The sequence below is a fragment of the Heloderma suspectum genome, chromosome 4, assembly GCF_057233095.1.
Source record: "Heloderma suspectum isolate Gila_16-S chromosome 4, 16-S_ref, whole genome shotgun sequence".
NCBI lineage: Eukaryota > Metazoa > Chordata > Lepidosauria > Squamata > Helodermatidae > Heloderma > Heloderma suspectum.
In genome coordinates this window covers 12,969,149-12,988,414 of record NC_139461.1, presented here as the reverse complement: position 1 = coordinate 12,988,414, position 19,266 = coordinate 12,969,149, and the positions used below count along the sequence as shown (strand labels likewise).

At 43.0% G+C, this 19,266-nt stretch overlaps 1 protein-coding gene across 7 annotated transcripts in view; it reads right to left on the bottom strand.

Annotated features, from left to right (window-relative positions):
- The window catches only part of TRAPPC9 (trafficking protein particle complex subunit 9), a 579,153-nt gene that overhangs the window by 319,692 nt on the left and 240,195 nt on the right, over window positions 1-19,266 (bottom strand). For all 7 annotated transcript variants that reach the window (XM_084848692.1, XM_084848698.1, XM_084848699.1 and 4 more), the window contains exons 20-21: window positions 9,230-9,383; window positions 5,637-5,727 (exon numbers count right to left, since the gene is read on the bottom strand). In XM_084848692.1, the coding sequence (XP_084704818.1) occupies window positions 5,637-5,727; window positions 9,230-9,383 (245 nt within the window). The remainder of the gene's footprint in view (window positions 1-5,636; window positions 5,728-9,229; window positions 9,384-19,266) is intronic.

Here is a 19,266-nt window from a genome sequence, read left to right as displayed (position 1 = left end):
GGATGTGTCTGGCGGTGAAAAGAAAATCCGATGCTGTAAAGAACAATATTGTTTAGGAACCTGGAATGTCAGATCAATGAATCAAGGTAAGCTGGAGGTGGTCAAACATGAGATGGCAAGATTGAACATCGACATCTTGGGAATCAGCGAACTCAAATGGACAGGCATGGGCGAATTTAATTCAGGTGACCATCATATCTACTATTGTGGGCAAGAATCCCTTAGAAGAAATGGAGTAGCACTCATAGTCAACAAAAGGGTGGGAAAAGCAGTACTGGGGTACAATCTCAAAAATGATAGAATGATCTCAGTACGAATCCAAGGCAAACCATTCAACATCACAGTAATTCAAGTCTATGCCCCAACCACTGAGGCCGAAGAAGCTGAGGTTGATCGGTTCTATGAAGACCTACAACACCTTCTAGAACTAACACCAAAAAAAGACGTCCTCTTCATCATAGGGGATTGGAATGCTGAAGTAGGAAGTCAAGAAATCACCGGGATAACAGGCAGGCATGGCCTTGGTGTACAAAATGAAGCAGGACAAAAGCTAATAGAGTTTTGCCAAGAGAACATGCTGATCATAGCAAACACTCTTTTCCAACAGCACAAGAGGCGACTCTACACATGGACATCACCAGATGGTCAATATCGAAATCAGATTGATTATGTCCTTTGCAGCCAAAGATGGAGAAGCTCCATACAGTCAGTAAAAACAAGACCTGGAGCTGACTGTGGCTCAGATCATGAGCTGCTTCTTGCAAAATTTCGGCTTAAATTGAAGAACGTCGGGAAAACCACTAAACCGTTCAGGTATGACCTAAATCATATCCCTTATGAATATACAGTGGAGGTGAGGAATAGATTTCAGGGATTAGACCTGATAGACAGAGTGCCTGAGGAACTATGGACGGAGGTCCGTAACATTGTTCAGGAGGCAGCAACTCAATCCATCCCAAAGAAAAAGAAATGCAAGAAAGCAAAGTGGCTATCTGATGAGGCTTTACAAGTAGCTGAGGAAAGAAGGGAAGCGAAAAGCAAGGGAGAAAGGGGAAGATATACCCAACTGAATGCAGAGTTCCAGAGAATAGCAAGGAGAGACAAGAAGGCCTTCTTAAGTGAACAGTGCAAAGAAATCGAGGAAAACAACAGAATGGGAAAGACTAGAGATCTCTTCAAGAAAATTGGAGATCTCAAGGGAACGTTTTGTGCAAAGATGGGCATGATAAAGGACAAAGAAGGCAGGGACCTAACAGAAGCAGATGAGATTAAGAAGAGGTGGCAAGAATACACAGAAGAACTATACAGGAAAGATCTGAATGTCCCTGATAGCCATGATAGTGCGGTCACTGAACTTGAGCCGGACATCCTCGAGAGTGAAGTCAAGTGGGCCTTAGGAAGCATTAGTAACAATAAAGCTAGCGGAGATGACAGTATTCCAGCCGAGCTATTTAAAATCCTAAAAGATGATGCTGTTAAAGTGCTGCATTCAATATGCCAACAAATCTGGAACACTCAACAGTGGCCACAAGACTGGAAAAGGTCAGTTTACATTCCAATTCCAAAGAAGGGCAACGCCAAAGAGTGTTCAAACTACCGCACAATTGCGCTCATTTCACATGCCAGCAAGGTGATGCTCAAAATCCTACAAGCTAGGCTTCAGCAGTATGCGAACCGAGAACTACCGGAAGTACAAGCTGGGTTTCGAAGAGGCAGAGGAACTAGAGATCAAATCGCCAACATTCGCTGCATCATGGAGAAAGCAAGAGAATTCCAGAAAAACGTCTATTTCTGCTTCATTGACTACGCTAAAGCCTTTGATTGTGTGGATCACAACAAACTGTGGCAAATTCTTAAAGTGATGGGAGTACCAGACCACCTTACCTGTCTCCTGAGAAACCTGTACGAGGGTCAAGAAGCAACAGTAAGAACCAGAGATGGAACAACCGATTGGTTCAAAATTGGGAAAGGAGTACGACAAGGCTGCATATTGTCACCCTGCTTATTTAACTTATATGCAGAGTACATCATGAGAAATGCCGGGTTGGATGAATCAGAGGTCGGAATTAAGATTGCTGGGAGAATTATCAACAACCTCCGATATGCAGACGATACCACCCTAATGGCAGAAAGCGAAGAGGATCTCAAGAGCCTCTTGTTGAGGGTGAAAGAGGAGAGTGCAAAAGCTGATTTGAAACTCAACATTAAAAAAACGAAGATCATGGCATCTGGCCCCATCACTTCCTGGCATATAGAAGGGGAAGAAATGGAAGCAGTGACAGATTTTACTTTCTTGGGCTCCAAGATCACTGCAGACGGTGACTGTAGCCATGAAATTAAAAGACGCTTGCTCCTTGGGAGGAAAGCTATGGCAAACCTAGACAGCATAGTAAGAAGCAGAGACATCACCTTGCCGACAAAGGTCCGTCTAATCAAAGCGATGGTTTTCCCAGTAGTAATGTATGGCTGTGAGAGCTGGACTATAAGGAAGGCTGAGCGCCGAAGAATTGATGCTTTCGAACTGTGGTGCTGGAGAAGACTCTTACGAGTCCCCTGGACTGCAAGGAGGTCAAATCAGTCCATCCTAAAGGAAATCAACCCTGAGTGCTCATTGGAAGGACAGATAATGAAGCTGAAGCTCCAATATTTTGGCCACCTAATGCGAAGAGAAAACTCCCTGGAAAAGACCCTGATGCTGGGAAAGACTGAAGGCAAAAGGAGAAGGGGACGGCAGAGGATGAGATGGCTAGATAGCATCACGGATGCAATGAATATGAACTTGAGCACGCTCCGGGAGAGAGCGCAGGACAGGAAGGCCTGGCGTGCTATGGTCCATGGGGTCACGAAGAGTCGGACACGACTGAATGACTGAACAACAAATACAATTTTAAATTACCCCTTTCTTCCCTTGCTTAATTATCTAAAAAAAAGACCACTATATTGAGATTATGGAAATATGAAATTTGTTTAGTTTTAATCCATTAATTGGTTTAAATGGAAATGGCTAATCAATAGCATGGTAGTGCCTCAGTACAAATGCAGTGTATACTCAGTATCTGAACCTGCCAACGTTCAAGGTTGAAATGGACCTCTACTGCATGGAGAGTTCTGAGGAATCCTTGTCGTCCTCTAATTTGATGGTGGAGAGGGAAACAGGGACATCATAATTATTATGATGGCTAAGAAAGAAAGCACAAATGTTTAGAAGCTACTACAGCAGGATGTAGCAATATATGTAGATGGATATACTCTTCGTGAATACTACATGTGCCTGTTTTTATTTAAAATGATGAAAGTTCAGGCATTCTAGCCAGTATGCCGGGAAAGTCAATGCATACATTGTTAAGAGGTTTTCAAAGAGAGCGCAGTTGTTGTTCATTTATTAATTATTTATAAGTTAATGTCCACAAAGTTTCAAAGCAGTGAACATACAGTATTGTACCATCAAAACAATATAACAATAAAACTACACAATAATAAAAATACAAATTACCAACAAAATTGCACCCACTATGGCTGGCTGGTTCAGTTCCTGTTTATTAAATTTCTATGTCGCTTCCCCCAGCTTAGAATTAACACCACAAAAGTAGCCCACAACAGTTGGGCCATAAGTAATATCCAAATGCCTCGGGAAGTAAGTACAGCTTTGCCTGGCACCAAAAAGACAATAGTGTCAGCGCCAGATGAATTTCCTTGGGGTAAGCATTCCATAAATGCAGGGCTATCACAGAAAGGGTCCATTTTTACATTTGGATCAGTGCCTAGTAATAAAATGAAACTTATCCAGACAATGTCTTGAAGATGGAAAAGGGAAAGAAATGGGCAGAACCCCAGCCAATTACTTGCTGCCCATCCATCTCATGATCTTACAGAAAACTGGTAGGAGAAACCTGAACCCTTTTCTAGTTAGTTCATAGATCTGATGGAGGAGAACGGCCTACTCATCCCCTAGCAGTGGAATCAAATAACAGAATATCAAAACCAAAAATAAAAATATAGTATTGCATAACATCTACAAATGTCAAAGGTCACATACTGAGAAGATAAACATTTTAATGAAGAAATCACATTTATTCATTTCAGAAGGCTTTGTATCCAGCTCTTCAGTTCAAAGAGCAGCTAACAATAAAAAATCCCTACATAAAACATAAAAGTAGACAAGCAAAAATAGCTTACAAAGGGCAGATAAAATCTCACCCCAAACTCCTGGATCACTCAGTGGTTTTATGTAGATGTTAAATAGCACAGGAGGCAAAATAGAGCCCTCTGGATCACCTCAGCATAACTACAATGGTACTGAAGAATAGTACCCCAGACCACATTCTCAAAATGGCCATCTAGCTAGAAACAGAACCACTAAAAACAGTGCTATCAGTCACTGATTTGAATAAACAGGATCACATGTCCCTTCCTTTCTTTGGCATACATCATCCATCAGGGCAACCAAAGCTGTTTCATTGCCAAGCCCAGGCTGGAAACAAAGCCAGAGTGAATCCAGATAATCAAACCCATCCCAGAGTGACTGGAGTTGCAAAGCATCTTGCCTCAAAATGGTGCAAAACCAAACATCACCATGTAGACATATGCAATTTCCTGACATTTTAATTAAACTTAAACACTGCAAGTTTGTGTGGCTGAACAGGAGAGGGACCATGTAATATTCTTTCCACAAGGCATTATTTCCAGTCAAAATTTCACTCCTCAAGGTTTTTTCCCCATCTGCGGAGGGGGGGGGACGCAGACTAAGCAAACTCCCCCTCCCTGCAATCCCCCCCCACACACACACATCAAGAGAGCATTGTGTGCGTCTTCTGTCTAGTTTCACTCTGATTTTGCATTTGCAGCATTTCTCACACACACCATAATGTAAATATGTCCACTTACAATCCATGAAGATAATTCCTTGCATGTTGACTGTCCATAAAAAAATAACACAAAATCCACTCCAAATTACATAACTGAGAACATGTTTTATCATGAATTAGTAAATACATTATGAATAAATTACTGAACCATAAATACTACGACATGCAAGAGTTATGCATTTCACACAAAAATTAATAGCATTTTTACAAGACCAAATCCATAGTCCACTAGAGCAGGCAGCAAAGCAATAACCCATCACTAACAACTGGCTTTGAGGAAAATAAATTTTCATTTATTTTCATTGATATACTGCCCATCAGCCAAAGCTCTCTGGGTGGTTCACAAAAATACATAATAAAACATAATATAAAATCTCTAAAACAAAAAAACTTGTATAATATAATATAAATATCTTTAACACAAAAAAACCAATTTAAAACAGTTACAATAACATACTGGAACTTGATAAAAACAGCTGATGTTAAAACTCCATCACATAATGTTAAATGCCTGGAAGTAGGGACAGTCTCAACCTGGTGCTGAAAAAGGTAAATTTCTACCTTAGATGATTTTCCATGTCCAAGTAAACTAAATATAGGGGGAAAGGTCTCCCACTATGTCATTCTGCTTCAGTGATTTTTCTAGCAAATGATCAAAAGTGAAAGCTGTGAAAAGCATTAGGCATTGTTCAGCATTTCAAGAGCTTACCCAGTAAGCACCATATAAGAAAGCGAATTTTATATACCATCAATCTTTTCAACGTTACTTACCCCACTGGAGAGGAGCCAATTGCAGGTGCTCTAGGACTAGTTGATTGAGAACTCCTTCCACACTTGCTTCCCCTTCACGCTTCAAAGAGGGGTAAATGATAGTTAAGGAACACTGGGAAAAATCCAGCTTGTAAAAAAAACATGCATGCACACAATCTTTGAGGCAAAAATTCCTACAAAGAACTGGAGGGTATTAATACGGAATTAAAAAGAATTCAAACTACCACAGAAATAATTCAAACTACCACAGCAATGTGATTAATCACCACCACCACCCCTTGGCAGAAGAGAAACAGCATGGGAAGCTAGGAGATGACACTCATGAACATTATAGAGAAGGCCAAATCTATCTTTGAACCAAGTGGTACAGACACCATTGAAACAGATGAAATTGCTTTATACAGAGTCAGGCCTTTGGCCCATCTAGACAAGCACTATGCATCCAGCTGGCAGCAGCTTTCCAAAGTCTATCCCAGCCTTGCTGCTTGAAATTCCTTTTTAACTAGAGATGCCAAGGATTGAGCCTGGGCTAAGTCTGCATTCAAGACATGTTCTGGCCCTTCAAGAAGTACCTCTTGCTAATGGTTTCAGGTCAAGACAGCCTGCTTCTAACATAACACTTTCTATTTTTGGAGCTAACAACACTGTTACCACAAGCTGTAAACAAAACCATTTTACTTTCAGAAGTTACAAGCAAACAAAATTCACATTCCAGATGTACACTGAAGCAGATTCTGTCTCACGGTGAATATTTAGAAGTAAAAAGCATGCAAACATTGAACTACATTTATTTAATTTCTACCACCTTAAAAGAGGATTAAGAAAGTTATGACATGCTGAGGATAAAATTCAATAGAGAAAAGAACTCAAAGGTTTCCAACATACTATACCAATATAACAACATTTACTCGGAGACACTATAAATAAAATAACCTTCTGCTTAGAAAGATTGGTACAGTTTTCATCCACACCCCTCCTGCAATGAGTCTAAAACCCTTTAGAGCACAATCCTATATAGACGGGTACCTCTGACCCCCCCCCGCCCCGAAGTCAGAGGCAACCACCTATCCAATGAAAGGTAGAAGCAGCACGGAGGATTCCCTCTGTGCTGCCGTTGCCCTGCACTTTGCCTTAGATGTGCGTTTTCTCACATCTAAGTGCGACTTCGGGGAGTAGGAAGGAACAGGGCTGGAGACCACATAGGAAGCTGTCAGAAACAGCTTCTGTGGTCTCCTCCCACCCCCATACCCATGAACGCCCCGTTTTCACCCCTCCGTGGTCCAAGCATGGAGGCAGTGGCAGTGCAGTTCTCTCCACACGAGCTACAAGGGGGCAGGGTGGGGAGTATGGTTTCCCAGCTACGAGCTCATAGCACTGTCTACGAGTTCGGAGCTGGGAAACCAAAAAATCCTATCTCCCCCAGACACTGTCTAGGGAACATAGGATTGCTCTCTTAATTGCTTTCATTTTGCTATGCAATTTGACAATTTCATAGCATTTTGCTATGAAGATGTTCCTTTTTGTCCCACTTGTCATTTCCCATGTGAATAAATACAGGTGAATGAATTGCATCCCAATGCTACTTCAGCATAAATAAATCAACACATTTTCATAAACAGAAATTATACTAATGGAAAACTGCTTAAAATGATTAATGAATACATGTTACCATAAATCTCTCCTCTCATTTGCAGTTTGAATTTCTGGAATATGGATTATCATGGCATTTTGATCCTGCTAAACATATATGTTTGTGGGTGTTTTCACATTACCCTCACTTTCCAGTATTGCTACCATTTATCACCGTTTCTTTGATAAGCAGTCAGTTAAACCACCTCCACCAGCAACTTTACTATCTCCCTCTCTACTTGCTCTCCTCTACTATGGAGAAATCAACTGCTGCTCATTTCTCCTCTACAGTGAAGGGCGTTCTTTGGATTTGATGCAGATGTGGGCAAAGAAACCAGTGAATATAGTAAGTCTTTGTTGGGCCATTTTGGTGTTGATTTTGAAATCTCTTTTTTCTTTTAAACTACAAACTAATACAAATCTGTGTTCTGCTGGAGTGCCTGAAATATGCGGAAACCACTACCTTTCCTGTTACAGATACAGCTAAAAAATGGGGGAAAGACAGACATTGAAAGGGAATCTTCAGGTGCATGACACAGCCATTTACCTAAGTCAGGAAAGAATTGGCCACGCTGACACAAATAATATTTTTTCTAAATTATTTCAGAGAGTTTTCAACTTTTAATATCTGAAATTAAATGCTTCCCATTTCAACATGCCAAAGAGCCATCTTGCTTGCCAAAATTGCACTTCAGGTTGCCAAATGGCCCCCAAAATAGCACTTATTTTGAATAACCTACTAAATATTTAGAAAACGTTAATAAAGGCAGAAGCTCAAAGATATTAGCCAGTCAAAAAATTCTGTGCCATCTGCTCAAATGCTGAATTGCAGCAACATGATTGTGCTGTGTAGAAAACAGCAGATGCCACAAGCACATGTAAATAAAAAAATGTAAAAGCCTCCCAATACTGAAGAAAACTGATCAAAATATGATACTGTTTCTAATGAAGAATAAGGGTGTTTTAAACAGCTAAGAAATTATCTTCCCTCAAAAATAAATAAATGTATTCTCTAAATAGATAGATAGATGATAGATAGATAGATAGATAGATAGATAGATAGATAGATATAGACAGTATTCTAAAAAAAAGAAACTATCTCCCTGCATGAGGACCTCCCCATCTGCACTGCCCCACAGCAAGAAGCTAGACAGAAATACCTGCTAAGCTAAATACTTCCCTTTCTCATTGGCAAGAATGTCTGCATGCTATGATGTTCCACATAATTGAAACTGTTTGGACATTGGCTTAAGTGGAGAAGCATTGTAGTCCATCTTTTGATCTTGACACCAGTACCTTAAGCAGCCAGATAATTTGCTCTTTTCAAAGGTATTATAGGGAGATGTTTTTAACAGTACGAGTTGAAACTTATGAAAAGTTACAAAAAGTGTTTTGTGTGGTGGAGTTGAAAGGGGATGCTTCCAACATCAGACCACTATAGTTTGTGTTGAATTTACCGGGGCTTTCAATCCTCTTTGAATGCCTCTGCAGAGGGGTACCTATAGGAATCCATTTAAAAGCCCAAGGAAATTGCTAGCAGCTTCCTAATAGAGTTTCCTCTTCTTACAACCTCTGATTGGATTGTGGCCAGGAGACAGCTTCAACAGATCTTCCGATTGTCATTTTCAAAATTTGGACCATCTCAGAACTCTCAGAGCCTATTCCAATGTACAGAAACAACATACAGTACAGTCCTCTCTCTTCATTACTCAAAGCATAAGAATACTGATGAACCCTGGAGTGTTCCCACTTGAATCAAAGAGATGACAAGGCATTACACTGAACATACTGTAAAATCAAAATAAGTTAAGGGTTAAAATTAAGTTTAAGAATTCTGCAATTATCTTAAGTGCTCCATTTCAATCCATGTCCTCTTTCAGACCTCTTCCTAGAAAGGATTTAAATTAAAAGGTCGCAGGCCTACTCAAGAGTATCTTAAGAAAAATACATTTCTGAAAGGATATAATTTTCCAGAGAATGTCTAACTTGCTGTTGATCTCCAGACCTTTTGCCTTTTGTCTCTCTTCTTCCAGCTGCTTTGGGTTTGTAAATTGTGCTCTTTCACCAGGGGAGCCTGGGTAACTTTCAAAGTTGAACTTCTCAACTTGGATAGCCATGCTGCAGTTAAAAACAGCAATAATTAGTGGAGAGGTTTTGTGGAATAAAGCCTTGCAGGTCACACAAGAAACATTCACCACATCAGAAAAGCATCAGTAAACAGTAGTGTTATTAAGTGATTAAATCAATAAAGAGAACTAAAAAGAACATAAATTATGTAACCACCTTGTAAATATGATTAGAGCAAATATTTAGGTTTTGTATATACAATTATTTTTAAACAAAATATGGAAGGACACTTGATGTGGGCCTATTATCCACTTCTAGAACAACATACGGGGTTGATTACTAACAAATTACCATATGGAAAGCCTTGCAAACTCCCCTGGCAAACTCCTGTTTGCTCTCCCTGTTCTCTTGCTCTGATCGCTCGCTCCCAGGGAGCTTGCTTGCTTGTATAGCCCCTAGACCAGCTGGAGCAGCTTCCTCTGCTCTGCTCTCTCGTCTCTTTGATTTTAAAAAGAATTCCTTAAGAACATAAGAAGAGCCCTGTTGGATCAGACCAAGAGACCATCTAGTCCAGCATTCTGTTCACACAGTTTCCAGCTGTTGACAGGAAACCCACAAGCAAAATATGAATGCAACAGCATCCTCTCGACTGTGGAGGGATACTGCCTCTGGTACTGGAGGTAGCACATAGCCATCAAGACTAGTAGCCATTGATAGCCTTCCCCTCCAGGAATTTGTCTAACCACCCTTTTAAAGCCATCCAAATGGGTGGCCATCACTGCCTTGTGGTAGCGAAGTTCATACTTTGACTATGCACTGTGTGTAGTAGTACTTCCTTTTATCTGTCCTGAATCTCCCCCAATCAGCTTCGTGGGATGACCCCGGGTTCTAGTATTATAAGAGAGGGAGAAAAATGTATCTCTATCCACATTCTCCATACCATGCATAATTTTGCAGATCTCTATCATGTCTCCTCTGTTTTAAGCTAAACTCTACCAGCTGTTGTAATCTTCCCTCATAGGGGAGTTGCTCCAGCCCCTTGATCCTTTTAGTTGCCCTTTTCTGCACTTTCTCATAATGCCTTTATAATCAGGTGTGTATGATATTTAGAAGAAATATTTCTGCGCCTTAACACTGCAGATGAATGAAATAAATAAATGTATAAATGTCTTTCAATAGCAGCCATTATTTCCACAAATCAGTCATTTAAAAATATCTAGGGCATTATCCTTTTCTTGGACAAGACAAGGAGACCAAGAAGGGTGGGCATTTTTAAAAAAAGAAATTACTGAGGCACAATTACAAACAATTCCAACCAGAGAAAAAGGTGGAAGACAACAGAAGAAGCCAATGTGGCTTCACAAAAAGCTGAGATGACCTGAAAACAAAAAAGTACACATATAAGAAGTGGAGAGAAGGCCAAGCAACAAAGGAAGAGTACAGGCTGGTAGCACAGAATTGCAGGGATGGCATCAGGAAGGCTAAAGTTGAGAATGAGCTGAGGTTAGCGAGGGATGCTAAAAGCAACAAAAAAGCTTTCTTCAGATACGTGCATGGTAAAAGACAGAGGAAAGAAATGGTGGTTCAACTATTAAATAAGGATGGCAAAATGATAACAGATGACAAGGAAAAGCCAGAGGTGCTCAATTCCTACTTTGGCTCAGTCTTCTCCCAAAAGAGGGTCTATGAGCCCCCTAGCAAAGGCGAAGTACAGGCTGAAGGGGAGGATTGCAGCTTGATATCGACAGGCATATGGTCAAGGAACACCTAATTCCTTTGAATAAGTTCCAGTCTCCAGGGCCAGATGAACTGCATCCTAGAGTAATAAAGGAACTGGCAGAAGAGCTCTCAGAACCACCGTCCATTCTCTTTGAGAAATCATGGAAGACGGGAGAAGTGCCAGATGACTGGAGGAGGGCTAACGTTGTCCCTATCTTCAAAAAGGGCAAAAAGGAGGAACCTGGAACTACAGACTAGTCAGTCTGACATCAATCCCTGGGAAAATTCTGGAGCAGGTGATAAAGCAATCCATCTGTAAGCACCTTGACAATAATGCAGTGATGACTCGAAGCCAACATGGATTTGTCAAGAACAAATCCTGCAAGATGAATCTGATCTCATTTTTTGATCAAATAACCTCCCTTGTGGACTGTGGGAATGCTGTAGACATCATATACCTCGACTTCAGCAAAGCTTTCAACAAAGTGCCCCATGATCTCCTGATGAGCAAACTAGCTCAAAGTGGGCTACATGAAACAACTGTCAGGTGGTTCCACAGTTGGCTACAGGATCAGATTCAAAGAGTGCTTATCAATGGGATCTTCTCAAACTGGGGAGAGGTAATGAGCGGGGTATCATGGGACTCAGTCCTGGGCCCAGTGCTCTTCAACATTTTTATTAATGACTTGGAGGAGGAGATGCAGGAAATGCTGATCAAATTTGACACAAAATTGGGCAGGATAGTTAATACCCTAGAAGATAGGAACAAAACTGAAAGTGATCTTGATAGGCTGGAGTGTTGGGTAGAAAACAACAGAATGACATTTAATAGGGGTAAATGCCAAGTTCTGCACCTAGGAAAAAGAAACCAAAGGCACAGTTACAAGATGGGGGAGACTTGGCTCAACAATACTACAAGCGAGAAGGATCTTGGAATTGTTGTCGATCATAAGCTGAATATCAGCCAACAATGTGATGTGGCTGCAAAAAAGGCCAATGCTCTTTTGGGCTGCATTAATAGAAGTATAGCTTCCAAATCATGTGAAGTACTAGTTCCTCTCTACTTAGCACTGGTTAGGCCTCATCTGGAGTACTGTGTCCAGTTCTGGACACCACACTTTAAGAAGAACGTAGACAAACTGGAGAGGATTCAGAGGAGGGCAACGAACATGATCAGGGGGCTGGAAACAAAGCCCTATGAGGAAAGATGGAAAGAACTGGGCATGTTTAGCCTTGTGAAGAGGAGACTGAGGGGAGATATGATAGCGCTCTTCAAGTACTTGAAAGGTTGTCACAGAAAGGAAGGCCAGGATCTCTTCTCGATCATCCCGGAGTGCAGGACACGGAAGAATGGTCTCCAGTGACAGGAAGCCTGATTCCGGCTGAACATCAGGAAAAACCTCCAGACTCTTAAAGCAATACAACAATGGAGCCAGTGACCTAGGGTGGTAGTGGGCTCTCCCACACTGGAGGCATTCAAGACGAAGCTGGACAGCCACTTGTCAGGGATGCTTTGACTTGGATTCCTGCACTGGGCAGGGGGTTGGCCTCTATGGTCTTATAGGCCCCTTCCAACCCTACTATTCTATGATTATTCTATGACTAGTACAGCCAGGAGACAATTATCAGAGCACTAAAGGTTTGGGGGTTGTTGTTGTTGTTTAAATAACATTGACTGAACCAACTTTGCACATCAAACATAAGAATCTGACACTAAACATTTACAGTGTGATATTGGTTCTTAAACTATATACTTGTAATAAGATAATTTATTGCTTGATTCCAAAGATGACTGCAAAACAAAAACAGCATGCAAATCATTGAAACAAGAGAAGACTTAAATAATATGACCAAAAATTACAAGTTTTAAAACTACACCTAACGCATGGGAAAAGAGTATTACCATTAAAAATAGGGTAGAAATTAAACCTTGCCAGAATACAATTTTATTCAATTGAATCTTGGGCTTACTATGGCACTTGACATAAAGAGGGTCAGGTGAAGAGAGAAAGCCTTCCCTGCACCTTGCAGCCTTAATTGCAAATATTGCTACTTTTTGAACAACAAACTCATACTCAGATGAAGAAAGAAGAAAATCCAATTTCTGTGATACACTCCAATATTTCATTTTCTTTAGGAAAGAATCTAGATAGTTATTTCTAATATCAGAGTACGCCTACACTCAAGCATGTAGTGGTCCAAATCCTCCACTGCTAGATCTCCACAAACACACAATCTCTTCTGAGCTGGAATACCATAGTATCTCCCCCATTTCATCATTGTGTCCATTTGTTCAAAACGTAGTCTAGTAAAAGCTGTCCGATATTTCATTTTCATGGGAAATGTCAGATATTTTTCAAGTTGGTGCTGTCATTTTGCCCTGACTAGCCATTTTGTGGAGGCTGAGGCTGTGAGGGCAGTTAAGTCAGTTTGTGCTCCTTCATCAAAAACTCTTCGAATATATTTCTGCTGGCAATTTCTCTTGAATTTAGTACTTGGACAGAGAAGCCAAAATTCAGGAGCAATTTTGATAGTTTTAGCCACCAGACATTTCCCAAATCGGATATCCTCTGTTCCTCCATACACATTTTAGGCAACCTGTCTTCTGATTGGTTATTTATTCTACACCAGAAGTTAACTATCCTAGTGTAGCCTAATCCGGACATCTTTTTTATACCTAATTCAGCTCTGAGTAGGCTGGTGAGGATTTTGGAACCCCTAAACTCATACTCAAGAAGTGACTTTGAATGTTTTCAATGTCTGAAAGATTGGTAAAACCCTTCTGTACCATAAATTAACATTGGTATCACCTTTGCCTTAAAAATATTTATAATTGGGTATAATGAGCCAGGTTATCTATAATTAAATGATCTATTTAACTATTGTATGCAGGCAATTGATGTCACTTAGCTTTTTTCTTATTTGTAAGGCCCAAGATCCTGAGGCCGAAAAAACTAAACCAAGTTAGCAGTAAGATTTAACTTGCTCTATCTCTTTAGAGTTCATGCTCCATTTATGTAATTTTTTTCTTTTTACCAAAAACTACAATTTTTGATTTGTCACTATTAATGACTAAGCCATTTTCTACACAATATGAGCTGAACTGTTATAAAAGTCTTCTTAGACCTACCTGAGATATTGAGAGTAATATATTCAGTGAAAGCATATGGGCTTCAGACATACTGATCTTCAATTAATTTCATTTAAATTGAACTAATCACAATTGTTTATACGAAACACAAAATTGTCTAAGCTACCTTAGAGTTTCCTGAATTATATTTATTTTGCCTAGATTTTTTTTAATAATCAAAACAAGCATTTCACAATTTTAAGTAATTAAAACAAGCATTTAGAGACATTACGGAACTGGTCTGGAAAGAAGAATTTGAAGTCTTCTGATTTAATCCAGACTTAGTCCTATTTAGAGCAGACCCACTGAAATCAATGGGTCTTATGTTTGTTGTGACTAACTTAAGCCCACTGATTCCAATGGGCCTTCTCTAAGCATCACCAAGATTGGATCCAACATTGTATTTATAACAGGAATGAACCCATAAGGAATTGCAGGTATAAATAAAGGGAAAAGATATTGTTTTACACTCCTCTCAAAAATAACCTGATGGTGTGCACAATCCCACACCATTCAAAATGGTCCCTGCCCCTCATGAGAGGTTTTGGGAGGAGCGCAGAAGGATGCATGGGGAGAAGGGGGTTAAGAAATGCTTTTTCCATAAGCAACGTTTCTCTGGATCCAACCTTGCGATATATATCTCAAGATCTAACATCAGCTGAAACCATCCAGAGAAAAAACATATTATAGTAAACAGATGACAAGCGAAACACAACAGTAAAAAATGAACATTCACTGTAGGGAAAGTGCTGAAAATAGGGCAGCAAGTCCTAATACATAAAACTGAGGTAGTCCACATTTAAAATACAGTTTTTTTATTTATTCATTCAATTTACCCCACCTTTCCCATAAGCCCAAGGCACAAACCCAAATCACAACATAACATTTTAAAAAATGCTTTACAGTTGTATTCAAGAGAGAGTGAGAAAGACTGCAAGGCTGAGGAAGGAACTGGAAAAAGCATCTACAGTTTTCAACAGGGTGGAGCAAATGTTTATTAAATTACTAGTAAATATACCTTGTACTCTGAAAATATAGATCTACTTTTCAACTTGCTGCTGGAATCAATAATTCAAGAGTTTAACAGAGCAATCTTATGGCCTCTGGGTTGGCATCCCATGGGCCACAGGACCTCATGGATTTCCCACCCCAAGGGCAAAGACACAGATACATCCTCAGGAGGGGCAAATCCAAGCAGGGATTTCCCACATCCCCCCACCCCATGGAGCTCCTCTTTCCAGGTTCCAACCAAGGAGAGAGAAAGGAGGGTGGGGCAGGGTGGTGGAAGGGGAGAAGATGGGGAAGAAGAAACATCTCTCCAGCACCCATCCTACTCACTAGAAGGTAAGTTAGCTTGATGGACTGAGAGGCCCATCTACCTGAAAATTACAAAATCGGAGGAATGGGAAGCTGTAAAAATTTCCATCTGTCCTCCCACCCTGCTTATCTCTTGCCAGCAGGGTGTTGGATAGATGAAGGACTATGAGGTATATCCACAGGATTGCACTCTAAGTATAATGTGGGGCAATGGGCCTTCCACAGACCAACTTGACATTGCATGTGCAAACTTTATGCCAGAAATTTTGACTGGTAAATATCAAAATGTTCTATTCTTTAGAGCATTTTCTAGTAATTGCTATGCTTGGACTGTATGTGTACATAGGACTACACATTTTGTAGCTGTCAGGGTGGACACTGAGCCCATAGAACCCCAGAGTAGTTCTGATTCTGAGGAAGAGCAGCCGCTACTGGGAGAGGAGCGCACTCATCCTTCCCAGGGCCAACAACTGGCAGAGATTCCTCCCACCAGCATTCCTGGCATAGACAGCAGTCCCGGGAGTGAGAGAGCACGGGAAGAAGACTTGCTAGACACGTGACGCCGACGCAGGGAGCGGCGCCAAGTGGAGGGCACAGAAAGGAGGCGTAGTGCCCAGTTGGTGCGCAAACAATGGTTGCACCCAGAGGATCCAAGGGAAAAGGGGAGGGACTCTCCCTAGCCCATAAGTTCAGGGTCTGCCAGTGATTCTCCTTCAAATGGGGACCAACTGTTCCAAAGTAGGGCATAGGTACTCTGCTGCTCATAGCTAGTTGCTAACAGTAGAGTTGTTAAGTTGTAAAAGAGGAATAAATCTTTGAAAAGAATCCCTTTGTCTGTGTCTGGACTTGGCTACTGGATTAGACTGAGAGAGGCCGCCAAGGAGCCCTTGACAGCTTGGTCCCCGTTCATCTTTTCTCTCTCTCTCTCTCTCTCTCTCTCTCTCTCTCTCACTCTCTTCTCCTATTGCCGTATGGAGGGTGCTGGGGACCCGGCGGTGCAAGCTCTAGTGCAAGAGAATCAGATGCTCCGTGATCAGATGGCTCAACTGACGGCTGCCATGCAGAATCTACAAGCTGCGGTTCAACCCACTCCACCTCCGATTCCCCCCCGCCACAAGTGCCCGGTGGCTTTGCCAGAGAAGTTTTCTGGTGAGAAAGGACTTTTCCAGATTTTCAGGGCCCAATCGGAGCTGTACATGCGCCTTCGACCTGAAGATTTCCAGATGGAACAGGTTCGTGTGGGTTTCATCATTAACCTACTTTCAGGCATGGCAGCTAGATGGGCTTCCGGTCTCCTTCTCGCTAATGACCCCCTGCTCGGGGACAATCAAGGTTTAATGACAGCGATGGCCCGTTTTTTCGGTGACCCCCTGTACACGCAGACGGCTTCTCGGGAGATTCGCTGCCTCAGGCAGGGCAAGGACTCAGTTTCCAGCTACGCTACAACTTTTCGCTTGCTGATGCAGGATTTACAGTGGAATGATGCTATATTAGTGGCTCAGTTTTTGGACGGTTTGAACGACGAGATCATGGATGAGATGGCGTGCACGCCCAGCCCGCCTACTTTGGAGGACCTCATCCAGACCTGCCTTCAGATAGATAGTTGGCTGGAGGGGCGCCGGCAGACCCAGCGGGGCGCCGGGGGCCGGGATTTCCCTCCTCCCATTCACCCATGTTTACTGCCCGCTCCCCCCTCCCCCGCTCCGGCGGTGGGGGTGGAGGAGACCCTGATGCAGCTGGGAGCTACCCGAGCCCCACAGCCGCCAGAGGAGCTTGAGCACCGGCAAGCTGAGCGCCGATGTTTTCAATGTGGAAAGCTGGGACATTTCGCCAAAACCTGCCGAGTTAGATCCTCAGCTCCGCTGCCTCCCCCTCCTCTCCTTCCCCCTCCTCCTCATCCCCAGGTCTGACTAGACTGCCCCCCAGGCTTGTTGGGGGCCTCCAGTGTGGGGGTCAGATCCCCACCGGGTGGGTGCCTTCCCCAACCCCCCCATCCTCCCATCTGCTGTTGCATGTTCACCTCTGCTCCTCCCAGTGCGGTGGGGTGGAGGCCCTAGCTTTAGTGGAGGCCCTAGCTTTAGTGGACTCGGGGGCTACGACCAGTTTCATGGATGAAACCTTCGTCCTCTTCCACAAGATTCCTACCCTGCCCCTTCCTGCCCCCTTGGCAGTGGAGACCATCGACGGGCGTCCTCTCTCTTTGGGCGTGGTGACCCGTTTTACAGTTCCGCTCACTCTGCGCACCCAGTCCCACATTGAGCAGATTCAATTTCACTTAGCCAAGGTTCCCCTATACCCAATCGTGCTGGGTGTTTCCTGGCTCTCTAAGCACAACCCTCAGATTTCTTGGGGGCTTCAGCAAGTGGAGTTTGCATCTCCCTACTGCAGGGAGCATTGCCTCCCGGAGGAGGCGCCAGTCCCAGCCCAGGCCTTAACCCTTTCCTCCCCCTCCTTGTCTGCTTCTGGCAGTCCTTCAGCTACCGTCATCCTCCCAGAGAAGTATGTGGCTTTTCGGGATGTGTTCGACAAGAAGGAGGCTGACCGGCTTCTCCCCCACCGCCCTTTTGACTGTGCCATTAACCTCATTCCGGGGGTGACCATCCCCACTGGCCGGCTGTATTTGATGTCAGAGCCGGAACTTCAAGCTCTGCGGGAGTTTTTGGACAAGAATCTCAAACGTGGCTTCATTTGCCCTTCTTCCTCCCCCGCCTGCGCTCCTACTTTCTTTGTGGCCAAGCGATCTGGAGAACCCTGCCCGGTGCACGATTTCAGAAATTTAAATTCGGTCTCCATCCCTGACAAGTATCCCCTCCCCCTCATACCTGAGATGCTGGAGCGCCTGGGGCAAGCCAAGATTTTCACAAAGTTGGACCTGTGTAGCGCATACAATCTGATTGGCATCCGGGAGGGGGAAGAGTGGGAGACCTATTTCAGGACCCGGTACGGAGCGTATGAATACCTAGTGATGTCGTTTGGGCTCGCCTGCGCTCCCCCCCCCCCGTTTTCACGTTTTATGAATGCCATCTTCTGGGACTATTTGGACACTTTCCTCACTGTGTATCTCGATGATTTACTTCTATTTTCTGAGGACCCCCACGCCCATCAGTGTCATGTCTCCACCATCCTCCAGCGCCTCCGCAAGAACCATCTTTATGCCAAGCTGGAGAAATGTGTGTTTGATCTAACCTCTTTGAACTTTCTTGGCTACATTATCTCGCCTGACGGTATCAGGATGGATCCTGCAAAGGTCCAGGCTGTCCTCTCCTGACAGGCTCCATCCACCAAGAAGGACTTGCAACGTTTTCTGGGCTTTGCTAAGTTTTACAGAAAGTTCCTGCCCAGCTTTGCTCGGCTGACTTCTCTCACGGACCTCCTTAAGGGCAGGAAATCTCCTTTTCATTGAACGGCATCGGCCCAACAGGCTTTCGAGGAACTTAAGAGGCTTTTCAGTTCTGAGCTGATCCTGTTACATCCCGACCCCAGGAAGCCTTTTGTAGTGCAAACTGATGCCTCTGACTTTGTGGTGGGGGTGGTGCTCTTTCAGCCAGATCGGGAGGGTGGTGGGTTGCAACCCTGCGCCTACCACTCCAGGAAGCTGAACATGTCTGAGAGGAATTATACCATTTGGGAGAAGGAACTGTTGGCCATCAAGTCCCCTCTGGAGACCTGGCGTCATCTCCTGGAGGGGGCACAGCACCCAGTCGAAGTTAGAACCGACCATCGCAACCTTGAACATCTTCAGACAGCCCGTGCCTTAAACCAGAGGCA